The following is a 27,201-nucleotide window of genomic DNA, read 5'->3' as shown; positions in this document are numbered from 1 at the left end:
CAGCCTCTGCAAATATTGTTCAGCTTCTCTATGTTTTGGTTCTACATACTGTAATCCCAGAAACACCAAACAGAGTTAACCCAGGATCAGTGCAAGTCATCTGGTTTCATTATTTGGTTCCTGTAGTAACGTCATGCTTTCAGAGACATTCAAGCTATTGGCAAAGGTATAAGAAGATAAAACATCTGGAAATCAAAATTAAACAAATTCAAACTAGAAACAAGCCGTGCAGTTTCTAACAGTGAAGGAAGCTGGTTATTTATCATCTTACCAAGGAATGCTTTGAATTTTTCATCATTTGCATCTTTAAGTCAGGGCTGGATGCAATACCAAAATATCTTCTCTGAGCCAGAAAGTTGGGAGCTTAATGTGGGAAGGAAAGGTAAGACTATGGCATGTTTTATACAAGCAGTGAGGTTAGATTATGACAATTTCTTGAACTTCACATCTGTGAATTGTCCCAAGTTTTTCAGAGAGTATTTTGGCAGAATGCCACTGAAGATGAGAAGACACTTTCAGTTTTCATCATGCCAGCATATAAAAGAGTTCACATTTAGCAGCATTATAAATCCCTGAAAACAGACACCTTGAAAACAGACAGGGAAATAGAAAGAAAGAGAGGGAAAATGTCTTTTGCTTCTGCCTCACTAGTTGCTCAGTAGACAGGATGAGTTTAGTGTCCCCATGTTTATGTATTCCTTTAAAGATAACTATTTGTGTTGATTCCTAAATGTCTTGTGGAAATCATCTATTGAGTTCAGAGCTGAGGTATTTTCTACAATGACTAAAATGTATTGTAAGTACAATAATTCTTATAATTCTTTTTTTTTTTTTTTTAGTCTCATGTGAAGCAAACATTGTTAAGTAGTTTTGATCTCAGACAATATATTCTGTTGGAGAGAACACTGCAGTGGATCTCAAATGACTTGAGTTCACACATCAGAGCTCTCCCCTGACAGCAGACATGGTGTCTCTGTATCTCAGTTTCCCATTTTAAGTTGAGAATAATATTTCTCCATCTCACAGGACTGTTGCAGAGAACTATCTGGAGAATAGGAGTGGCAAACTTGAGCCTGACTGTAAAAGACTGAGTTAGGGATACCCTTGCTGGCGTCCATTTGGAATGAGACTAAACAGGTCTCTTAGGCACAGCAGCTATTAGAGAAATAGAGGTACTTGCTTACACTGTATTGTTTAATTTCCAACATTTCAGGGCAAAACTGAAGTTCAGAGTAACATCTGACTCTGTCATATATCACGGAATAAGGTGTACATATATCTATTTCTGGTGGTTCATGATCACACTTCAGAGCAAACCCAGTGTCACATGCAGGTGGCCAAAGCAGGATTTCTTTGTTTATTTTCTCTTTTCATTTCCGATTAAATGTTTGATAGTTCTTCTCATTTTTATTGCTTAGGTTTTGCCTTTCTTAATTATTATTGTATTAAAAACTTATTATATTCAGAAAGTCCATTTTTTAGAAATAACTCAGAATCTAATTTTCTAAGACTCTGGAGATGAAAAGAAATCATATAATTTATCATGTATGTTAATTTTGAGAAAGAGTGCCCACACTGATATAGCCCTTTAAATATCATTTGGCAAACATAGTGGTTTTGTTAAGTCATCCAGGATTTAAATACATCTTGGAAAAAGTTTTTTCACCTTCAAGGTAGTCTGGCTGTTGCTGAAGAAGCTGCTTGGGCATGGAATTATGCTGTTTCAGTCACCAGTGAGGAAGAGAGAAAGCATCTGTATTAAATATCAATAAGTCTTCCAGGGTGTTACCCTGGTAGTCTCAGGTATGCTGAAGAAGGATAGTTGTTAGTTCTTGCTGTTCAGTCATCCTTATACATTTATTTTATTTCAGGGACTATTGAACTTCCTATCAATAAGGCAAAAAATGATCACTGCTGTAGAATTTACTATCAAAGCTGATAATACTGTAAAAAAAAAGGAAATATTTTCTTCCATGTTAAAATAATTCAGTGACATTTGTGAGGTGTGCAACTTCTTGCCAACTCTTCTAATTTAAAACATTATCTGCTTGATGAAAACATATGTTAGAAATTTTTATTTCAGTGATAGGAAAGGCACTAATGAAATATGCATGTATGAATTTTGTATTGCATAAGTTTACTCTTTCTTGCAATGTGATTAAAAGCCAAACATCTGGATTATGTTTAAAAAGCTTAAATTTCCAGTTTTCAGGGAGATTCAATCTATTTTGACACAGCACACTTAGCCTTAACATTTTCAGCATGCTGTTAACATTACTTGCTATTGTAAAAAAGTAAGTTCAGGTTTAAACAAATTTGGATTTCTCCGAATGCTAAAAATGTTTTCTGAAATAGCTGTTTCTGCAGCATCCACACAGCCATAGTTTAGGCTGTGTCAGCAGTTCCATTATAAATTTGGTCTTGAAAATGGTTTGTAGTTGATCATAAAAATAACTTTTCAACTTGAGAGTATTTTTTCTTTTATTACAAAAGTCATGTTTTTCCTAGAATAATATTAAAAGTGAAATATTAAGTTCCTAAGAATTTTTAAGATTCAAAATGAGATTAACCTACTGTTAACATAGATAAATGGAAAGGGATGCCAACGTTCTCTTTTTTGTTTTAATAACATTAATATGTACTGGAAAAGTTAGCTATTATTAGCTATGTCTCTTGAAGGGTTCAGGTTATGTCTGTCTGGAGATGCTAATAAGTAGTTACCTATATAACTTTCTTTTAACATGTTTTAATAATAGTTTTGATGTGGTACATGGTAATGGTATTGCTGTAAGGGGAATTATGGTGATTGCCAGTGTTTTAGATAGGCAGTGGATATGTTTTAGCACTCCTAGTGGACCTGCTGCATGTGCCAAATTTGACATAACTCAAGGGAAATTATAAGGAACAAATCAAATAGCACATTATAAAAACTATTAGCTTTCACTTTACTTAACACAGTACAGGAGGTGCATTTAAAATAAAAATTACATTTTTCATTTTAACTTTGGAGCAAATTGAGAAATCCACTGTCAGCACCCTTTCTGATCAGCACATAGGTGGGCCCTCAAACAGATGTAAGTCCTGTCATGTAGGAAAAAGTTCAAACACTTTAAAGATCATGTTGTTACCCTGGATACTCCAGGTAATGAGAACTCAGTTCCACTCGTTCTGAGGTTAGAGACTATTCAAGCTACACACAGATTCCCTCTGGTCTTGACTTGGTCACTCAGCAGCTTGCAGAGATTGTAGGGCTATCACCACAGGCAGGGAACATTTTTTTTTCTCACAGCTGACAAGGTCCAGTGACATGGCTTACTGAGGCTGCTGTGCCTTAAGTGGTGGCTGTACTATCATTGTGGATTCTCCTGTCCTTTGGCAGAGACTTTGAGTTCTGCCTCTGTTGGTCTGGGGGACTTAGATTTCCATTTGGCTCTTTTTTTTCAGCAGGGAACCTCTTCTCCCATGAAACAGTAAAGCAAATAGGTAAGAAGAAGGATCCAAAGATATTCTACCTTCAAACATATCCCAGTAGGTATTGCTAGAAGAGAGGATAATTTATTTGTCGATTTTCAGTCAGACTTCACTCACGGGAGGCTATTACTGACCACCATTAGCATTCTGGCTGAGTAACAATGGAGTAAGGACTTCAGAAGAGCCAGTCTGTGAAAGATAAATGTACAGGAACATCCATTTCAAAATAGAATGATGCCTGTAACACACATCCTGACAACAGTCGCTGCATTTGGAATTAAATCTTTGTGTAAAAGAGTTCCAATTTTATGTTTCATGCATTCTGCAGAAGCAGGCACAGCTTAGCAGAAGGGAAAATAACAGGTTATAAATTACTTTCTTTGATTATCTTCTTCAAAAAAACTCCATAATCTTACATTGCTGTATTTTATTTTGTAAAAATGTAAATGTAAAAATGTAGCTATGTGAGATCTGGGAGATGTAAGGTCAGCATTTCAAAATATCCAGATAAGGACTGAGATGTGACCTCCTACAGTCTACACCAGTGTTTTGGAATCTACCTTACTCTGTGGTTTTGGTTTGTTTTGTTTTTTTTTTCAGTTGGTTTTTTTTTGGTTTTTTTTTTTTTTTTGGGGGGGGGGTGTTGTTTGGTTGGGGTTTTTTTGTTTGGTTTTTTTGGGGGTTTTGTATGGCTTGGTTTTGTTTTGTTTGTTTCTTTTTTTTTTTTTTCTGCAATAGATATGCCTGAGCACTAACCCAAAGATACAGTAGTCATTACTTCGTGAAGAGCACTATTTTTTGTTTAAGATCAGTTATTCTCCAGGCAACACAATAAATATAAATTAAGCTAAATTCACATTTGATGTTTTAAGCATGTCTGTTGGTTGCATCTGTATTACTCTGTGCCAGAAGTCACACCTCTGGTGCAAGGTGTGAAAAACCCCTCAAAGCTCTAACAGCATTGTTGCAAGCAGTACAAGACAACCAAAAGCCCTTTCATAACTCAGCTAAAGATCCCAGTATAACACCTAGTTTTCAAGATGGATAAAGTGTTTTAACATGAAGTACACCAACAGTGGCCTTTCCAGATCTGTGCTGTAACCTGTATTGTGGGACTGTGTTCTACCATGATCTGCCTGGTTTTGTCTATATTTGTAGATGGACAGCAGTTTCTGAATCTAGTGGAATCTCATGAACCTGGTACTTGATTAGTCTCACAATATGAATTCAGACTGCTGCATTTTCGCTATATGTTCTTAGAAATTTAATTATATTTAAAATCTGGTTAATAGTGTAGTAAATAACTGGTATTGCTACAAAATTGCATTCTGAAAGTAATGGGATTGAATTTCAACAGAAGTTGACACTCAATTAAAATTTCCATATATCTAGTGAATTAGCCAGTTCTTGGCTGCTCTATTAAGGTGGATGTCTTCCTGCTTAACTGAACACTGAGCAAGACAGGGAAAATGCATAATAAAGCCAAATCAAGACTTAACATACCCACTCAATTTTTTATAGTTTGTATCAAGGAGTAAGCTTGCAGAACAAACTGGGAGATGTGGATTAAAAAAAAAAATTAAATAATCAGTATTTAAACAAAATTCCTCTATATTTAGAGTAACAAAGCTTAAAAAAAATAGAGGAGGCTTTAAAACTTGTTACTGAATTACTGCCATCAGCCAGTAGATCCATGGGGCTTGTTCGGCTAAAAGCCACAACAGACTTTGTAATGCAATGATGTAATCTTGGCTTTGTGTCATTTATATTCAACCTAAAAAAACAATTTTCCTGAATAGACAGGCTGACAACAATATTGTTCAGTGTTGGTTTTTATTTGGATTGTTTCCAAATGGTTCATATGCCTCCACAGCAACACGACATTCCCGCTTAAGTTTTTGCTCTGAATTCCAAAGTTTCCCCTTTTTCCTCGCGTTTTATTTCGCTTTTAAAATCCTAGTTATGTTTGTGAAACTAACCAGCTCGGCCACAAAATTAGGATGTATCTTGCAGAGTGCATTCATTTTACCTTTTGCATATTTTTCCCGAGGTCATGTCAAGGTTAGTTTGAATTCCATCCTACATTAAGACTTCTTTCACAGCTATTTAGCTCTGCAGCCTACTCCCCGCTGGGGTCTGCCCCTTGGGCACGTCAAAGCTTCAGACCTGACAAATCACACACAGATGAAGCTGTACAGTTTTTTAAACAGTTTCATCAGTAACGTGGGGTTGGGGTTTTTTTGCCTTTACACTATACTTTTTTTTTTTTCTTCCTCTGGAGTTTATTCTCTGAATTGCAGTATCCTGAGGACTGATTTCCATATGGAAAATTCCCTTGCACAGGCGAGTTGTAAAATAGAATCGGTGTTGTACAGCACATGCCACTCACAGCCTCCCAGAAACTGAAAGTACTGCAGATCCTCTTAATTATTAACAAGCTATAGCTCCTTGTCTAATAACTGTAATCGTATTGTTAACATCTATTTGCATAGAAGAGCCCAAAACTAAAAATGCTGGTAAATGCTCAAATTTTATGATCCATACTGTGAACCTGTTAGTTAGCTGGGAGAGCTGTTAGTTGTTCACAGGAGTAAACTTGTCATCCTTGGGATTACTCAGATGAGTAAATGTTCATCAGTGTCAAGAAATGATGCTGTGCTTTAGCAGAAATCCTTATGGGATTGAGGAAATTTTTGGTGGGTGTATATATGTGTGTGTGTATACGTATAATTAGCTTCACAACTACAGGCGGGGTTTTCTCCACCTCCGTTCGAGCACAGACACCCCCACCCCCGCCACCCGTACATGTCACGGCACAAAAAACCGGTTTGAAGTGTATAATGAAGCTTGCAGGTGAAAACACATTTTCTAAAATTAGTAGCTGCAGACTGCTATCTGTATTTTAGCATTTGGTGAAACTAATGGTACAACACCATTTCCCTTTTAATTGATTAAGTTAAAATGCTTGGCTGCTAATGAGTGTATTAGCAAACAATATACCCTTAACAAGCTTAAGCAGCTCAGGATTTTAAAAAGCAGCTTACTGTCCTCCTCATTTTTATAAGACAAAATGTACTGCCTTCTACAAATTGCTTGATCGACTGATGAAGTACTATAATTATAGTTGTATTGCAGTTTTGACAAAGCCACAATAACAGATTGTAGTTTAGTCCCCACTCAAGGCACACAACTCTTTGCATTACAAAACCCAGTTTTACTGGTCTAATTCTTACTGAGAACAAAAGGCACCTGGAGATGTTAACTATATACTAAAAGAAAACTTGGAATCTAGGAAATAATAATATTGAAGCATGACTTTTCTTCTCGTAGTTCGTTCATTGGGAATAGTATCTAATGAAGAGTTGTCTAAAGGCTTGCTTGTTTGGAACTAATTAAAGACAGATATCCTAAATAGAAAAAGGATCATGGGAATTACATGAGGTGTCTGGAGACTTGTTATTCTTTTGAGTAGATTGTGGAAGTTGTTAGGGATTCAAGAAATAAGGCGAGCTAATAAAAAGTTCTATTTTTCTGGTTATTGGCCAACTATTGTATTTTTGTTTGCAGTAAGATTTGTGCCAACAGGCTAGGGGCTTGAATAAAACATTTAAACATTTGTGCATTAACACATTATGGTGAAAAGAGAGTCTTGTGCTTTCACTCAGTGCATTTCAGCCTTCAATTAATGTGAAAGCACTACAATGCCTATGCAACTTCTCTTGCCTAGTGGTGCACCATTTATCATTGCAGTTTTACATTGACCTTGACACCCACTTCATTAGAATAAAGATTGTCTACCATTTAGGTTACATTGTTCCTCTGCACAGAGACCCCATGCAAATTTCTGTTCAGATAGAAGAGCTGTGAGCCTGTCAGAGGTCATCTGCATTAAATGATTGCAGCTATTTTCCAACTGCTTCTTTTCATTCTACTCAATTCAGGCTAGGAGGATCAATCAAGCCCTCTGCCTGAAACAGTGGGACTGCTGGGAATATAACTGTTTTTGGTAGTAGTGGATATGCCCTAAACAGTATTAAATATTTAATATAAATTCATTAAAGGGCATACAAAATCTTCAAAAAGATATTACATTTATAGTAAAATTTAAAGACTTGAAATCACCTTCCTTTAAAAAAAAAAAGGCAGAACAATGGCTACTGACTGAATAATTTTTTAATGGAGGCAAAATTAAGTTCACAAAGTTACTTAATATTTCTTTCAATGTGTTTATTTCTCTAGCTGCCGGAGAAAGGGATGCATGGCAGAACTGTAATCCACATTTGCTACTTTCTGAAACAAAAAAGCAAGGTGTCTTCAGAGGTTTAAAGCAAAAGTGTGAGATTTGCTTTGTTTTGCAGGCATGCACCCAGACACACATGCACTCCTACATAAATATGTGCTGTACTACTGTGCTTATTTGTAGGTGGAAAAAGCAAATGGAAATAAGTTAGCGCTCTCCTTCTTGAGTTTTCTGAGTGATATAATTGGAATTAAATTATTAATGGGAGATACTTAAAAAAGATTGTTTTATGATCTTCTATTAGAGAATTTGCAATTCATTTTAATATTTGTAGTTTGATTTATATTAAAGATAATGCAATCTATGTCCAATTAACAATACATAGCCAATGTAATATGATTTCCAGATCATGCGAATGGAATAAACTAGAAGAGGAAAAACTGATTCTTAACCTCAGATGTAATTTGCTGTGTGAGTTCTGGCAATTTTAAATGACATTGCACTTTTTAATTTTTCCAAAGGCTCAGCAGCAAATTTATCCCAATCAAGAAAGCCTATTATTAATTTACAAGGACAATTGTAGGAGTCTTTATAATTTCCCTGTGCAATTATTTGCCATAAATTGCTAACAGCAAAATACATGAAGTTTGCAAGAAACAGCAACTGCTATTTATCTAGACAGATCACTCAGACCAGATCTTGAATATGGTCCAGAGGTTCTAGTGCCATTGACGGTGTAAGAAATATAACCAAGCTTCTGGACGGTTTCTAAAATGTTTCACACTGATAGTACCAAAAAGGTAGAGGCATTAAGAGCTATTGTGAAGGGTAGGCTGGCCTCTAGCAGATTCCTTCACTTTGCTTGTATACAGCTGAGCTTTGGACCCTGGACTTTGGAATAAAAAGAGTCTTTGTTCATCAGTGAATGGCATTAGGCATGGGCTTCCTAAGGGGCCACCATGAAGCCTAGCATGAAGAGTGCAAACACTATCCAGAAAGCAAAATGAGAATGTGTGTGAAGAGATGATGGACAAATATTGCCATATGTGCATTGCTATATGTTTATATGTATTTATTTTGCAGATTTGTTGAATCTGTTTGCAGAGTACTCTCTACTCAATGCTATGCATGTGGTATATTTAGGGGATGTGTGCCAGCCCTGACTGTGCATGCACAGACACCGGGACATACGTGTGTATGTGTTTGTGTTTGTGTTTGTGCCTGCAGCAGTCGAAACGACCCAAAAGGAAATTTTTTAAAATGTAAAGATCCAGTTCAGGTAAAACCAAAATCACAGGTCACTCAGTTCCATTTTCAATTGTGTGTCATACAGTGCCATTTGACTGAAGGTACTTTGTTAGTATGTGAATGATGGAATGCAGAACATCTACAAATAGCACACCCTTATTCCAATAATGGAGAAAGTTCACTGGCTTAATTCTTCTGTACTTTGTAGCCATAGCTCCACTGTGTGTTCAGTATGTCTAGTCTCTTTTCACTATAACCAACAGAAGCACCATACAAAAGTCTTACAATGGATGTCTTAATCTCTCTGTGTGCTTTTAGAGCATTATTTTGAATTCCATCATGCAGGCTTTTTTTTTTTTCCTTCCCTCTTCTGAAGTTTTATTACAACAACAGAATTCCCAGGGAGCTTTAGGGGCAAGGTTCGCATAAAATTGCCCTAAAGTTTTGGTTGGAATCCACACCCCAGACCTGATCATCTTTTTGTGGTGTTTCTCTTTCTGAGAGATGCGGTGCGCAGTCTTACCGAGTTGTTAACTGTGTACAGATTTTTTTATTGTTTACCAGACAGTGCACATCTACGAACCTTTCATGATGATTTCTTTCTCTGACCTCTCAGTGACTAGGCATCTTGTTCCTTAACACTGAGGGAGGCTGAAAAAATGCTTGAGTTGCTCAATGTGTGCCTTCTATACCAGTTTCAAAATGGCTTATTCTTCTCGTTTCCATGGTGACAATTAACACTGTTACAAGGCATTGTTCCAGTCTGCATTTGGGCAGAATTTTCGGGTGTGATTTTTCACACAAAAAATGTTTTATATTATTTTTTAAAGAAAGAGGGGGGGCAAGGGGAAAAAGAAGGCACCATTTATTATAAAGTGGAAAAAAATGTGTATCTGGATTTCTTATAATTTTTTAATCAAGGGAGGTAAGGTTTTAAGTTGCTTTGTTTTGGAATTCAACTTCTTGTGGTTTAAATATTTTTGCCAAACTTATTCATGGATAAATGCTACTGCCTTTTTTAAAATTCCACTGTTTGCCCTTTGAGAAATACTGGTTGTATTGAGTGAGAGGGAGTAAACAGCCAAAAGTCTTTAACTTACATAACAATATTTTGGATTTCTTTTGAATGGCTTCAGGAACACAAAACCAGCCATGCATGCACACAGCTAATCATGCTGTAAATATTTTTTAGTTTTTCCAGTATGTTGTTTGTGGGTTTTTTTTAATATGACAGGTGTTGTGGGCAATTAAATATTACTCATTTATTTGTTATTGTGGCTGTTGTGAGAAACCTGTGACTTTAACTTCCTTAATCTCATTTTTTGCTATTAAACACTAATCTATATCGTAGCATCCACACACTGTCGCAACAGAGCAGCCTTTGCACACCTAAAGCTGAGGAAAGAATGAATCTGAAGATTAAATTATCTTCTCACCACAGGATTAAGTAGTCCTACCAGACTAGGGTTGTGCAGCACTGATAGAGCTGGTAGCTAATTTGTCCATGCAACTGCTTGAAGTGTAGGTGTTTAACGGATTTAAAAAATAGCATTAGCAATAGCATCTCGTGCTATCAGTTCTGAAAATGTACCTCCCATACATTAAGCTCACCCTTAACTTAAAATACACACTGCATGTTAAATATGCAGGAGTGAAACAATACTCCCAGTCACATACCAATACATCTAATAATGATCTGAATTCTTTCATCTTTTACAGTTACAGTATAATGCATTTTCTATCAATCAGCACTTTCATCATGCTTGTTTATACAGTAGGTTACACGGTGACAGAGACAGAGCGTGTACATAAAATCTAGCTTATTTATTTTTTTAATGCAATAACCTTTTATAACATCTGTCACACTGCTTGGATTATGCTGCACTGAATTATTTTATCTAGTCCAAAATTAAATGAAACGTCTTCTGTTTCTGTGTTAACAAGAGCATTGTAGTTATGAAACATGCAGCGTATTTTATTTCTTCATCAGGAGCTTAGCCAGAGCCCCAGCAGCATCCCCAGCCCGGGCAGCGGGGTGGGGAGCAGGGAGTGTGGCTGTGCCTGCACCAGTGGCACGCAGCTAGAGGACTCCCTCAGTCTATTAATTCACTTGACAAAGGAAAGGGAGTCGCACGAACTGGATTTCAGTGCCTAGCAAATTGGACCCTGGATTCCCCTTGATATTACACGTACTGATGGAAATAATTATGCAAATCCTTTTCAGCTATATCATCTTTAAATAGAAATCAGATTACATGAAGAAGATTGTAATCTCCTCCAGTAACCATCCTCGCTGAAAAGGCAGGAATGCAGGACCAGGGAGCGTACTTGTTGAACATTTTACTCCAATAAAATGGAGCTGCTTCTTGGCAGATCCAGTTCCCCAGTGCCAGACCTGGCAGATACCTATTGTTGTACATATCCAAAACCCTAGCCACGTTACACCAAGTATCAAAAGGAAAGTTCTTTATAAACAATTCCTTGTTTTTTAGTATGCATATTCATGTAATTTTGGATACGCAGACACCTGATCAGTGTTCATTAATAATGAGAAATTGTTTGAATCACCTCATTTAAAACATTTGCTCTATGATCCACAAATGACTAATATTTGCTGAAGTTTACATAATACAAATGATGTGCATGTGTTGTGCAAATGAGAGATTAAAATATGAAACTAACAATATGCAAACATATGCATGGAAATGCTGAGGACCTGTTAGCTGAAACAGTGATTTCACACCTTCATTATTTTCTTTAAGCTGTTTCCAATTGTGTTTTTACTTTGTTTTCCTACAGAGCATGTTCTTGGATCTGGCAAAGGCACCCATATTTTAAACATTCCTTATTCCAGTTTAATTTTTTTTTACTTAGCCCAGTTATTACAATTTGCAGTATGAGCTGCTACTGCAGTTTTCTTGGCTGAATTTAAAGCATTTAAATGTTTAGAATGCAATTTGCTAATAGCTATGCATAATTTATGTATGTCTTGTAAACACTTTTGTAAGTACTGAACTCTCCTCTTTTAGTAAAATGTGCATTTTTTGCCCTATCAAGTTCTGTTTCTATGAATGTTTTCTACATAAGAGGGTGTATGTGTATATATATATATAGTATAATATATATATGTTGACTATATATAGGGTATATATATAGGATGTCTGTGTGTTAAATTTTGGGTTTTGTCTTACTGTACCAGCTGCTAAATCACTATAATCACTACAGTAACTATTAAATACAATACTTAATTCAGGTTTTCAGAGAACACAGGTTTAAAAGAGATTCATTTGCCAAAGTGTCTGGAGATTAGAGTACCACTTTATAGAATATGAAATTAATAAAAGGTTAAAATATTTAGAAAGTCATATTCAAATAATTTTGAAAAAAACTTCTCTTTTTATTCCTGTTTCTCCTGTATTTTTAAAATATTTCTCCTGTATTTAAAAAAAAAAAAAAACAGTGCCAGAAATAAGAGGTAGTTTCAGCCTGAATAAGCTATTGGATTGTATGAGCATTGTGGCTGTTCTTGTTTGTGTGCCATTTCATTGCTCCTGTTGGTTGACACAATAAAAATCAAGTAACTGTTATTGTGTAGTAAGGGAGTTATGTCTAATTGTTTTTCTAAGGTGAAGCTCTCCCATGTAATAGCATTTAAAGCCTGTATGTCAGGCAAAATTATGGATAGAGAGAAGAAATAAACTGTACAGGAAACATAATTAGGAAATTATTTCCTTGCTGTATATTTTTTCAATAGAGACCCTCAATGTCACTTGCTGAAGTTGCATATTTGAAAAATAAGATAACCACTGGCTTGAATGAGACAAAGGCAGATCGAGCTTCAGATGAGTGTTAGTGAATGTTGTGTGCAACTGAATACTGTGGCTGAGTGAATATTACTTTGTGTAATCAGTTGCTGACTGCCTGTTAACACCCAAAAGGTAACATGCTTGGTACCTAAATCTCTTACAGTATGTCATGAGAAGGATGTGTGCTTAAAAAAAAAAAAAAAGGATAATTTAGAGATGGTATAGTAAGCATGATCATAACTGAGCACATAGAAATAAAGTTTGATTTTTCATAGAGAAAACTCTTTACAGCAGCTAACGTTATCTATTTATTTTCATTTTAGAGATACAATGTAGAAATGTCAATCAGGCTCCCGAAAAAGATGGAACTGCTTAGTAAGGTTGAAGCTCTGAAGAAAAGTGGTGTTTTACTACCAAATGATCTCCTTGAAAAAGTGGATTCAATTAATGAAAAATGGGAACTGCTTGGGGTATTTGCATTTTTATTACTGTTTGTGGGTTATGTGTACATTTTTGTGTGTTGAAGTACGCTGTCTGTCTGATTTCTAATTTGAGGCACAAATATCTCTCTCTTTAAATTCACCACGTACATTTCAAACAAGCTACTCATGCTATTATAAAAACTCCATAGTATTTTCCTCTACTGTTGATTTTTTTCTATTCCATGCTTGTCTCCCATCTGACTTTAATAATTTTACTTCTTTAATACATAAAAAATGTAAGTAAAATATGCCATGTATTACGGGTATGCACCAAGTCAACTATAATGCAGTATATCTGATATACACTGACTGTCATGCTTGAGTGAATGTTAATAGAATTTATTCTGAAGGTACATGTTAGAGACATCTACTGTTTAACTATTTACTATACCCTTAAGATGAAAAGTGGGGTTGTCACTGCATATTTCAGGTCACACTGGTGGCTCAAAAACAAATATGCAGATTCAGTAAAAATCTGAATACCTGAAGCTCAGAATAACACCAGGGTATGTTTCATGCTGCTGTATTCAGCTCACTTTTGACAAAAGCCAAAAAAAGTTTCATGTAATTCATTTCACGCTATGATGGGCTGGGTCTCAGCCAAAGAGTGAGATACAAGAAACTGGCAAAAAAAGCAATATAGTGATTCTGTTACCCAGAGACCAATGATGGCACCGTGCAGGAGACACTATTGTCCTATTGTTGTAAAACAGCTGAGAGAGAGAGAGAGAGGGGTCAAACCATATATTTTTCCATCCACTTCTCTCCTTAATTGCCTTCACTTCAAATCAAGGGTAAGATAAATTTATAAATTACTTTAAATGATTAATTATAGATGTGTGATATTAGCAATACAGTTACATTGCATAATTTTGCATGCTATTATCTTAGTTAAAAAAAAAACACATTTCTAATATATTATGACTAAACTATAGATGCAGCTTGCCAACAGCATTTTAAATATTGACTTGTGTCACTTTAGCTTATTTGGTACTGCAGTAGCTATTTTACAGTGGGTGGGGCTTTTTTTTAGTTCAGCATAGTTTTTTCTAGTCACTTGATTTTCTAAATGTGCAAATTGTCAGAAAATGTTAAGTTAGTCAAAAATAGTACACTCTTACTTTTTAATTTTAATCTTCAGCATTACCACAAGCATTTTTAAAGTATCTGAGCATTAATAAATTTGCTGCTAAAACTGGGACTTATTAACCAATTCTTTTACATCATGATATCTTGTACTTTTAAAATCATTTCAACTGTAAGTCTTAATATTTCTGACTTTCATTGCATTTAATCAGGTAAATTCAGTGTCAATGATTAGAGCTGGTAGGGTATGAAACCATGAGATAAGTAACTGATGATAATTCTAACAATCTAAACCAACTCTGCCTTAAAAAAAATTTAATCTCTAAACTTCTCAGTATGTTAAAATAAAAATATGCCTCTGGATTAAGTTTTGCTATTAATATCAGCATTTACACAAAAATAAAATATAACTATTACAGTTTTTCTGCTAAATGCAATTTCATGAATAATAAGCAGAGTTTGATAGAGTTTTGTTTAATTTAATAAAAACCTCTGCAGAAACTAACGGCACTAGGCATACTGTTTTAATTGGCATGATTACATTCTAATTGGCATGAAAAAAATTAAAGACAAGGATTTTAACTTCTAACAATGGTAAAATAGAGGGATATGGTTTTTAATATTACTTTCATCTAAGGTGAACAGTGTGGAATGGAAATACATTAGAATGAAATGTCAGTGGTGCGTACAGTTTAATCTGTGAAATTTTGTCCCCTGTGCTGAATATTACTCTGTCTCAATTGCATATTAAACAACCCTATCAAGGCAGGCATTGGCATCTGCTGTGCTGACACAAATTGTGAATTAAATGAAATTGATGTCCTCTGTCGTATATTTATGAAGACGGACCATTCTCTGAAGTATTCTGTTTATGAAGAATTTATGATTGCAAACTGTTCCAGAACAAAAAAGTAGCAATAAATTCTTTTTTGTGACCCTACCCTCCAAGGGCATTGATTTCACCTCCTGCTGCTACTTTTGTTACAGCATAAAAACAATAGCTAACGCTGGATTCCACTGAGGGTCTTGAAATTATCAATATTTGCACCATGAAAATAGAAGGGTGTTGCCAAGAAGGCATGTTTTTAAGTTATGATCTCCTAAAGACATTATTTACAGAATGCCACATAGCAGATTAATGTCTGTTGGTCTAATTTTATTTGTGTTTTAAAGCTTATTTTTGGAAGCTAACTACGATGATATAAATTATACTCTGGTAACTTCCTAAAGGATGTATTTTCCACAGACAGCCGTACTGGGTCACCTAAAACTGTATCTTCATGTTACAACAATTAACCACTGCTAATTATCAGTTTAAAAGGTTACTGGATGTGATTGTCAGTGTATATTCAATATTCTACAATCAGTAACACAGATCTAGTGCTTATAATAAGTGTCAGCCTGACAGCCTCTTATAGGTCAGATAAAATACTGCTTGGCGTAGAAGAAGCAGGCAACAGTGTATCTCCCTTGTGATGTTAAAGGATTGCCTTTCAAAATAATGAAAAGGAAGGTAACTTTCTATCCCTGGCCTCTTCAGAATATTCATTATGCTCCCAGCCTCTACTATCAAAATGTTATTCAGTGGTTCTTTTATTAGAAATACTACTTTGAAAAGCTATAGTAAATTAGTTTCATTAGCTAGCAGAGGTGAATGTTTATTCTGGTCCATTATTTTTAAAGTGGATGCTTAACATGGAGAACTCAAATCCGAATTTAGTTGCCTAAATAATTGGCCTGATGTTCAGGAACATTGAGGCTTGGCAATTTCTAGCTTATTGGTGTCTGAATGAGCTCATCAACTTTTAAAAGCAAACCAGCTGTCTTGTGACCTAACTGCTCCTGGATACAGCCTCAGGGCTAGAAGTTTGGAAACTATGACCTGACAGATGACACCTCAAAAAAATATTTCTGTGTTTCCGAAAGAAATTAGATGGCAACTTGGATGAGAATTTGGTGAATTCGGCGCTGGTCATATTTTCTGTTGCAACCTAAAATTCAGCAGCTCTCATGGTCCTAAGTGTCTAAAGCCATGGACAAATTCTGTGTAGTGACTACTTAGAAAAGTTATGTACAATTGTGTCTCCTCTGTCCATATTTGCTCTTAATAAACATTGATTTATCATGCTCCCAGCAAAGTCAGTGACCCAGAGAGAACAGCATAAGTGAGAAACAGGGAGACAAAAAATGAAATTGATTGAAACAAGGAAAAAAAGAATGAAATTGATTGATATTATTAGTAATTATTAAAACCCCACATCCCTAGTCATCTAACAGATGCTTCTTGTTGTACATTAACCTGTATATGTTTTGGTACATAAGACTAATCTATGTTTCCTTTATCTGATGCCTTAGAAAACCCTAGGAGAGAAGATCCAAGACACAATGGTAGGGCACAGTGGGTTAGGTCCACGTGACCTGCTCTCGCCTGAAAGCGGCAGCCTGGTAAGGCAGCTGGAGGTCAGGATCAAAGAGCTGAAAGGGTGGCTGAGAGATACAGAGCTTTTCATCTTCAATTCCTGTCTGAGACAAGAAAATGAAGGAACAATGAATGCTGAGAAACAACTGCAATATTTTAAGGTAATAAAAAAACAATCATAGTCTTCATAGAGAGACTTCTTTATGGTAGGATAAAATATTTATCTTATACATACCATAATGCAATGCATGTAGATATGTAATCATATATTCTTATTTTCACCTTCATGTTTGTACTATGCATTCATTCATGTTGATTTTATTGAATCTTTACAATAATATTTATTCCTTAGACTTTTTGAAAAAGAGAGCTTTAGAGGGCTAGTCATGCCACAACTGGAAAAGCTATATTATTCTCTCACTGTATTTCACTGTAAAGCTGAAGTTTTCACAAAAAGCTTCCCCCTGAATTTCAGTCCCTACATCAGTTCAATTCATTAATGTTTTGTGTGACTGTCAGTTTTATAGCCCTTTTCTCTCCACATATGAGTCAAGAATAGTCCATTTGAGGTCACATTTACAGATATCAATGTAGTGTACATGAGAAAACATTGACGTTTGTGATGAATACATTTGTGGAAGAAGACATATGCACTATGGGATTTCAATTAATCTAGGCCACATCTTAAGCCTAAATCTGATGATTTACACACAGGAGGGAAAAGAATTATAGGCACAATGCTGCATTCAGGTGGATAAGCCTGAAGGCCACCAGTCATCTTGGTAACTGACTTAATGGAGGTTATGTGGGGTTTTTTCCATTCTCCAAAAGTAGTGGGACTGTTTATGAAAGAGGGCTATTAAGCTAGCAAACAAACCTGGCAGAACCATGTGATTTTCTTCTCTTCATAGCTATCACTTCTAAATAAACCCTCACCTGAGTCATCATTATAGGTCACTTTACTCTGCAAGTGATCTTTGACCAAAGAATAAGAAAGGAATTACAAGTAATTGTTGAGCTTTAGAGGTAAAGAGGTTTTTCTCTCCAACTAGTGTGTTACCATGTCTAGGGCAACAACACTCTCTAAGGTGATGGACAATTTATTATATACACACCTAAAAGGGCATGTTGAAAACACTTCTAAACATATTTTTTTATACAAACATTCAAGAAAACAACAGCATAAAAATTAATGTCTTCCCAGTTAGTTGTTCCTTAACTCTTCCTTTTCCAGTCATGATTAATGAGGAAGCTGCATCAATATAGATAAAATTGGTAGGAATGTTTACAGATTTGAGCATGATGCCCATGAATGCAATTTTAAGTTTTCTTGTGACAACTATGTATTTTTTTTAATGATTTTTGGTCTTCTGCTGATTGTGTTGCATCAGCAGACTTTGAAGCTACTGATGATGAAGGACTGCTTATAGACCTGCAAAACTTCACTGCAGTAGATCCATGTTTTCCATTGGAAATGCTTGGTGCTTTTTATTTCTGTGGGAAATTAAAATATCTATATACATGAATAACTATGGATTTAAAACCTAATTTCAGAAAACTTGTGTGGCTATACATATTTACATATATGTATATATGACATATATACATATACAGACTTACATATACATACATACATATTTACACCTGCTGTAGGTGACCCTATTCTGTCGGGGGGGGTTGGACTAGATGTTCTTTTGAGGTGATCTTTCCCTTCCAGCTCCTAACTATGTATGATTCTGTGATTTACATATATGACCAGAAATACCATAGAAATGTTACTTACATATTTGGAATGTGCATAAATCTCTCAGAGTAAATTTTTTAATGTATATAGGACATGATGTCATTCCAAGAGCTCTAGAGATGTTATATAGGATAGTACCACCCACCATGATGTTACCAGAGTATTTCATTACTCAGTTGATTATGTATTAATTACATAAATAATACATTAATTATTTTCAAAATGGTAGCCATTAGAGTATAAAAATAATTACCTATCAAATACGGTGAGAGCACATCACTTTGTCATATATATTGAACCATCTTTGTCTCATTAAATCTGAAATCCACTATAAGTAAGTTTTCTATTCTTCACTGATCTCCTGGGGAAGTGTATAAAGGAGAAAATGGATATAATTAACAATGCTGCAATGTATAATACATATATTTGAGAAAGAACATTTAGAACATTTTCAAAAACATTAGCTGTGCCACTAGTAGGAAACCTGCTGGGGTTTAGTTTGACTTACTTTCCACTTAACTTAAGAGTTTAACCTTATTACTGCTTTCACTGTTGTAAGTGAATCATTGTTCCTTGATGGAAATTTATTGTGCTGCCCCATCCCAATTATGCACATAGGCCCTCTACGCAGAGAAACATTTTTAATAAATTAAACTTAACAAGGCTGTTGATTTTCATTTTGTAATGTTATATTTTAAATATGCCTTAGGAAAAACAATTACATTTTACAGGTGTTTTCATTCTGCAATTGGAGGATGAATTGAACGTAAAGTTCACATGCTGATGGGACCCAAGATACGAACAATGTGATGAGAGTAGTGATTGTTACATTCATTAGTAGGACATGGGTTTGATTTCTTTGTTTTCTTTTTTTAAAAAATTGTGTCGTATTAATTTGAATGTACTGTTCTTTAAAGAATGTATTACTTCATTACTTTTCTTTTGGGATATTGCTCTGCAATAATACTTAGCGTTTCTATAGCACTATCCAGTCAAGGAGCTGTACATGCTCTACCAATATTAGTGAACTAAGCTCCACTAAACCTTTAAGGTAACTGTTATAATTCCCCTTTTAGAAACAAAGGAAATAAAATGCACAGAGATTAAATGAATGTTCTGGATTTTCAGAGGAAGTCAATGGCTGTGTTAGGGTAGAATCCTGATACAGTGACCCTTATCTTTGGTGGTAACTGCAAGGCAGTCTTCCCTTTCTCCTTCCCCTTCCCCTTTCTCTTCCTCTTCCTCTTCTCCTTCCCCTCCCCTTTCCCCGCCTCTAGTTTACTTAGTTACTGATCAGTATATTCCACCTTCCTATGTGATAAAGAGTCTGCTTTCTAGTGTTTACAGATGTTTCTTGTTTATATTCAAAGCTCAAACCCTGTTGAATGTGTTTGGTTCCTTTTTTGTCCATTTTTTAAAACATATTTAGATATTAAAGTTACTGGAATATTCTTAGTTTAGGTCTTTGCCCAGCTTATGTAAGGTCCTGTATTTCTTGGTTTTGTTGAAACTATGTGGTATGACAACCTCGAAACATTTTCGTATTTAGTTACTAAGGAGAGACATGAACTTTGCTTCAGTCCATACCGACACTTGCTGGCCATTGCACAGCAGCATTAAGGAAACTTCCAAGCACAGCCTAACCTAGACTCCTGTCAGGGGTGAAAGACTGAACACAAATTGCACATCTGTAGAAAAGAAAGGATGTGGTTTAGTTTCTTCCTTTTCAATGTGAAAAAAACCCCATGAATCTGGACTAAGAAAATCAGGAGATTGACTTAAAATTCATGAGATTGTCATAACTTTTAACATATATTTATTTTATTTATTCATCCTTTCTATTTCTTTTCTGCCTTTTGAGTTCCTTGATTTCATATTTTCTGCCTTTTCACTGAAATGATGAGGACCAGAACCAGAAACATTCTTTTCAAACTAAATACAGGATGCTCAAGTAAGCACATAACTCTTGCAGCTGAAAGACCTAATGTCATGAGACTAGTAATTGGCACAACTGATTTCCTAAACTAATGGCAATCTTATGGGTCAGGAGAAATCTGGAGCAGGAAAGAATGAGGAGCAACAATAAAAGTAATTCACATTCTTTCATGAAAGTTTTAGTACATTTCGTTTGAGTAAGGTCTAGCCAGAAATTTGTGTGCTTGTTGGCTTGTAAGTAGAAGTGTTCTGCCACATTTGCTTTTATGTGTCTGTGACTTCAAAAAGCATGCTTCTTTTCCTTGCAAAACATTCTCCAAAAGACAGCAAGGAAGCATAAATAAATAGTCATACATTTCTGTCACTTGCAATAAAACTTATGTTTCTAAGTGTTCAATATAGAGAGTTGACACATCAGTATCTGTCCATATCACAACCCCTTCTCAATCATGTAGAACTGAGAAAGCTTTTATTGCTTTCAGTTGCAAGATTTATAAAGAATCCTCTTCTCCTCCCCATCCAAATTTGGTTTGGAGGGAGAACAGGATTTTCCTATTTAGAAGAGGATTTTAACAGAGATTTTCTGCTAAGTTATGTTATTTTTCAACAATAATATTGCATTTTATGTCATTTTCAGATCTGTTTTTATTTGAAGCAGTAAGCAGCATGCTCTATATATTGTCATACCTATTTCCTTAATCCATCCTTGGGCCTTTAAAAAAGAGAGACCTGATTTTCACCAGTACTGAAAGACTGTAGTTCTCATTGACTTTAGCCAATAGTCTACTGAATTCCATAGCTAGTATGGAATAGTTCTGCCACATCTTTTGCCTTGTAAACAGTGTAAATTATCTGATGCCTGTAACTGTTTCAACTGACTAGACTCACTCAGAACCCATGAGCACCTCCCACTAAATTTGTCACTGAGCATACAAGGTGATGCAAAGTTATTCCATAAAAGCATCATTCTTGGCACCATCTCTTATTTCTCCAGTGCCTAAAGCAACCAGACTTTCTGATTAAACAGTATATGTTACATTGATAATCACTAATTAATCAGTTAATTGACACTTCCTATGATGCTTTTCATTTTAACTGAAAATTTTGCATGTCAGCACTGCACATCCAGAAGCAATTCAGTTAGGCGTGATTCTATCAAACAAAACACAAGGGCATCTGGGAGTATATAAAATTATGACTAAACTGAAATCAAACAAATGTATTTAACTTTGAGTAAACATTTAGAGACTCAGAGATTGGAGAAAAGTGCTGACTGTTCCTACAGGTGCCAGGAATCCCTTTTGCTACTGCATTTTGGGTCCTTTACAATTTTGGAGTGATGCTCCTGGCAGAACTGCAATCCAAGTATTACAGAAATTCAATGTACATGTAACAAAACTATGTAAAATAGTTTCCAATAAAAAGTCCAAAAGAAGCAAAGCAGGATTTAATCCTTTTTGTACCTCTAAGATGATGTAAAAAAAAAAAAAAAAAAAAAAAAAAAAATTTCTAATAAATTTCTGAAAAAGATTGTGACTTCAGAGCCCTAAATCTTATGCTTTCAGAAATTTTTTTTGGAATAACTGCTAACAACCAGGAAATCATATAGTATTAAATCTTATGAAAAACAGGTAGAATTCCAAAGTCAAATGTAACCTAATGCTACCTATTATGGTTGGAAGCAAACTCGTTCTGGATTTACATGACCCGCCATCCCAAAAGTAGCACTTCTGTAAACCATGTAAATGAAAAGCTACTTCTTTGTAGTAAAAAGCAGCTCTGGATATTTTTGCCAAAAATGTGGTATGTTGGCCCCAATACAATACATTGGTTTGATTTTACTAAACTAAAATATCAGTGCTCAGTACTATATACATTTATACACACACACAATACTCAAATACTTAATATACTCAATATATCTCAAATTTTCATTCAATATATATTATGCTTACTGAAAGTTCAGCTTGTGCTTCAATAAGCTGTCCCTGTTTAAGACAACACTGATACAATTTCCAGTTCACATTTAGGACTAAATAGCCCATCTGAGATGGCCCCTTTCATCCCATTAGGACTGTGAAGGTTGAATAGTGAATTCTCATAAGTTTTTTCTATATTGTTAGTTCCTAATTAATCAAAATCTCAAAATTAGTGATAAACACTATCTGGTTGTCTATAACCATTTTGCCAGGGTTGGTTCCATCTGACACACTGCAGGGTGCCACAGGGGTGTCTTAAAGGAGCTGCATGCAGCTCTAATGCAGCAGGGGCAATGGACTTGCAGACTACTGTTGGGTTGTGGGGTGGAGGTTTCTGTAGAAACAGGAAAGAACCCTCAGTTCAGCAGAACATGGAATCCTTTGGTGAAGTGGAGAACAGCCTGGTGGCTATTTTTAGGCCACTGATTCATATTTTGCTTCATTCAACCCTTTTTTTTTTCATGTAGTCCCCTTATTTCTGGTATACCTTGCAGACAGGCAGCTGTATGGTGAAGGTATGTTAACACAGATGAGCTTTAGATACCTACAATATGGATATCTTGTCTGAGCTTCTTTTATAGTAATTGGGGAGAAAAAAAGGACTTTTGGGATGCAATTAATCTGTCCTGTTTTAGACATCTGGCTATGGAGAAGATGTACTGTACCTCAGAATACCTGCTTCAAAATGAAGCTCAGGAATCAAGTTCTTCATTACCTGAGATGAAACCCACTCAAGGAATCATCAAGAATGTCTTTTAAGACTTGAGGGACTTGAAGATGTAGTGGCAACTACAATCCCAGCTCAGAAAGATTTAGTGCTAATATCTGTGAGGTTCTCCCACACTAACTACAGGCAGGCTTATTTCTTTTCCAGAAAAGCTGAGCCCAAATTTCTCTCTCAGCTCTCCTGAATGTGCAATAAGGTGCTTATTTTAACCAGTGTCTTCTTGTTAACTGGAGCTGGTGAGAAAGGGGCAATGGGGGTCTTACCCTTGTCTTTCTTACTGTACTGGGATTGTCTACATTTAATTTGCATGTCATAAGTATATTTCTAAGATTTGAGGTCTGACTCAGGCTGACTAACACAGAAGACACCCTGTCTTACAGAGAAGCCTGTCCCAGTCTGGCCATTACAAAGTAGAACTTGCAGTTTTATAGTGACAAATGGCTTACAGTTCCTTTCCCAAAACTTTCACATGAATGACATCTGCAGACTTTGGGCTATATTTGCCCTCTCAGTTATGGCTTCTTAAAGAGTAAGATGTATAGAGGTGAAAGTAGCTGACTGTGCTTCTTTTGAGGACTATGTATGCTCTATGGTCAAAATCAGGATTACAGATCAAATGTTTTGCTGCACACATGTATTTATAGGATCCTTGGGCCTCTTTCTGGTCTTTCCTGCGTGCACATTTTTCAGGTTAAAGAAACAGCTATCACCCACTTTTGTACAGTTCTCAGTTTCATTAGTTATTATTCTCATTATCATTAAAGATATAATTGATTTTCTTCTTTTGACCCACCCAAATGACTCCTTGAAAATGTGACCCTTGTTGTCCTGCTATTGCCTTGAAAATCTAATTACTGTAAAATCAGAATCTTTTCTGTTACAATCAACAAGGAAAAAGAAAACGAGAAGAAAACAAAAGATGATGGAAGAAAACTAGGAAGAAATCTTTCTCTTAAAAATGAGCCACAACTGAGTTGTGCTTATCTACAGAAAGGGTTGCTACTTAAGTTAGGCTTTGAACTTTATTTCCTTAGTAAGTGATAGCATATATAAAAACAAGTATAGTGTGTGCTGGAAATATAAGAGAGTATAGATTGGTATTAGTAGAATTATTTACAGAGTGAAGTGTAATTCAGCATAAGTAAGAATCTGAATGTGAAAAAAATAGTCCTTCAGTATACATTCTGAAGTGTTGATGCAAGGCTTATCAGGTATATTATGTACCACAATTATGAGATGTCAGTCAGGAATGGGATTTGCAGACTGGAAACATATTTCTAGAAACAGCACAGTGGATAAGATTATGCTTGATGCATAAAGTCAATTTAAAAAAAAAAGATATATGTGGATTCCTGTCCTTTGCAGGATGATTCACTTACTCATGTGTTAGGAAAGTGCTGCATTTCCTCACCTCAGGATAAAATCTAAAGGCCTGACCTTTAATCTGTGGGATTTTATGTTCATTTCTCCAACAGTTGATGATGCCATGTCATTTGTGGTGCACTACCTTTCTCTTTATCACAGTGATACTTATTTTCTTGGCTTGGGTACAGTAAGAGGAACCTCATTTTCTCTAGCCTAAACTTGAGGGAAGAAAGACTGATTTGTTCCCTGTTGCTTTAGCCCTATCCAGTCTTCTTACCCCAGTCCTGCTGTCCAGGCAATAGAAGGATGGCAGTTGAAGGTGCAATAATGTGATTAATGCTGAGCCTCTAAGACTGTCATACACAAGGAGTAACCTCATCAGGCTTTTGGCTTTTGACTACACTTAGCTTTTTGACCTCTGATCGTTGTTGATCTTGACTACATCATCTGCTTCTGTCCTCACCTCTAATTCTAGCTTTCCCACAGCCCTGGGGCTAACCTGTGTGGATCAAAGTCACGTGTCCTTAACCTGTAAAAGAGGCAAGTTAATTTAAAATGTAACATATGCAAACTCTTTCCTAAACTTCAATTAGTTTAGGAAACTGCAATGTACTGAGGCAGGCTGGCCTCCTTCAGATATGAGTCAACTTACCTCCTCACAGGGCTGCCTAGTTCATTCTGCTGCAAGTGACTTCCCTTGACAGGGACTTTCAGGTTTGTTTGAGCTGAAAACTAAAAAAAAAATGTGTGTCAGTGTGTCTATTAATGAAAAAGATACAGCAAAATTATGAGGAGAATGTTTTTATGTTTTAGTCCATCCATTCTGAGGATTTGTCACTTTTTTGAAGTAAGATTTCTAGAAACACCATTTCTAGAAAAGCATGTTTGTTGTCCTTGTGCATATACAGATACACATGACAGCACTGTATTATATCTTCCTCTGTTTACCCTGGAGCAGCTCAAGCTGTGCGTTTCTGCATCCAGACTAAACTTGCTTCACTGACACAAGAAAAAAGCCAAATAATGTATTTTTCTTTACTCATTAGATGTGTTTATTTTCTCCCTTCTATCACCCTGATGGTCCTGAAGTCTACAAAAGATTAGTCTAATTTATTTTATGTTCTCTGCTTTTCCATAAAAGGGTAATACCTATGCACTGCAGGTTGGGGTTTTTTCTGTAATTCAAGATAGGGTAAATTCTTACTCTATTTGAGAATATAACAGGCCCATTGCACAGGAACAGCAAAAATGTGTGCCCACCATCAGGGGGGGAACTAAATTAAAAATAGGAGTAAGTAATACCTGGACCTCAGCCTGAGGTTTATAACCATTGATGTTAATAACTATTGATGTATATCCATGCAAGGAAGTTATTCCTTTAAAACGTCTTACATAGCTCTGATGCAGGATACAAAACTTTAATATTTGTAACTGTTCTTTAAAGATGGCTGAAATCCTGATACCCAACAGTTTTTAGGCAGCTGGAGGGAGTTTCTTGGCCTCTAATGTGCGATGTACATTGAGAAACCTCAAGTTTTTTTTAAGATGTTGTTCTGCATGACTTCCAAGGAAAACTTCTTGAATTGAATTGAATGAACAGAGGGCATGAACTGAAGGCATTTGTGGAGACAAACAGTGCCAGACTAGAAAAATGGATTCTCCTGCCATCACATCTGGCTCCTCTGTCTAAATGACTTGGCTTATTCCCTGGAATCAAGTTAACCCCAACTTTGCAGTATTTAGTAAATATTTCTAAAATATTTCAGAGTGAAAATTAATCTAATTAATGCCCTGTATTTAACACAAGAAAAATAACACTTGGAAAAGCTATATTGTATTTCAGTAGGGAAGATTCATTTATATCCAGCACTGGTTTTAGTTTATTTTTAAAAGTTACCTTCCTGTAATTTCACACTAGTTTAGAGCTAAGACAGGAGCATCTTAACAACAATGGGCATTTTTTTAACAGATTATTGCCAAAAGTGCATTCTTTATTCCAGGGAGACACTGTAATAGATACCATCACTTTAGTAATGATACAAGCAATCTGTAAGCTATTATAGTTTATTTTATAGTAACTTAATCTTCATATTGTTTTATATGTTTGGAATTTTAATAGTGTTTTTAATTTATGAAGAGAAGTATATTACATATTACTAGTTACATGGGAATATGAGCTAAACATCAGACCACTGAACTATATTCTTACAAGCAAATATTTTGAAGTACTTATGCAGGCATAAGGAATAGAACAAAGAAATTAAAGAATGTTGAATAGATACAATAGCAGGTTTTATGGAGAGACTACAGAAGCATCTATTCTGGATTGTTACCGGTTTTAGTTCATATATTGTATTTCAGGGGGAAAACAGGAGCACAGGTATATTTATAATGCTATTTTAAAATAAATATTTCTTTAAAATCACTACATTTACCTACCTAGTAAATTTATTTGCATTATTGGTTGCAAATAAACACAAATTGTCATTTACTTTTTTTTTTTTAATGCTAGTGAAAGATGAATACTTACCCTAGCTCTATTGAGCTCTTCATTATATGTAGGACATAAGCTCTTATGTTGATTTTAAACCCATTGAAAAAAAAAGGAAGTATTTTTTCCTGTTTGTTCACTGCCATTTTAATATATATAGAAACAAGCATAGTTCACAAGGAGTATAGTCAGCTGTGTTCAGTCTTGG

At 35.5% G+C, this 27,201-nt stretch overlaps 1 protein-coding gene and 1 long non-coding RNA gene across 4 annotated transcripts in view; one reads left to right on the top strand and one right to left on the bottom strand.

Annotated features, from left to right (window-relative positions):
* AKAP6 (A-kinase anchoring protein 6) overlaps positions 1-27,201 on the top strand; it is a 274,685-nt gene that overhangs the window by 210,494 nt on the left and 36,990 nt on the right. For all 3 annotated transcript variants that reach the window (XM_071746158.1, XM_071746157.1, XM_071746156.1), the window contains exons 10-11: positions 13,089-13,235; positions 16,689-16,913. In XM_071746158.1, the coding sequence (XP_071602259.1) occupies positions 13,089-13,235; positions 16,689-16,913 (372 nt within the window). The remainder of the gene's footprint in view (positions 1-13,088; positions 13,236-16,688; positions 16,914-27,201) is intronic.
* LOC139797189 (uncharacterized) lies at positions 16,779-21,181 on the bottom strand. Its single transcript, XR_011726336.1, has 3 exons — positions 20,084-21,181; positions 18,750-18,857; positions 16,779-16,856 (listed from the first exon to the last, which is right to left on the bottom strand). It is a non-coding gene; the product is annotated as an uncharacterized lncRNA (long non-coding RNA).

This window comes from Heliangelus exortis, chromosome 5 (assembly GCF_036169615.1).
Source record: "Heliangelus exortis chromosome 5, bHelExo1.hap1, whole genome shotgun sequence".
Lineage (NCBI taxonomy): Eukaryota > Metazoa > Chordata > Aves > Apodiformes > Trochilidae > Heliangelus > Heliangelus exortis.
The sequence above is the reverse complement of the archived record's forward strand: the minus strand, read 5'-3'. Positions and strand labels throughout refer to the sequence as shown.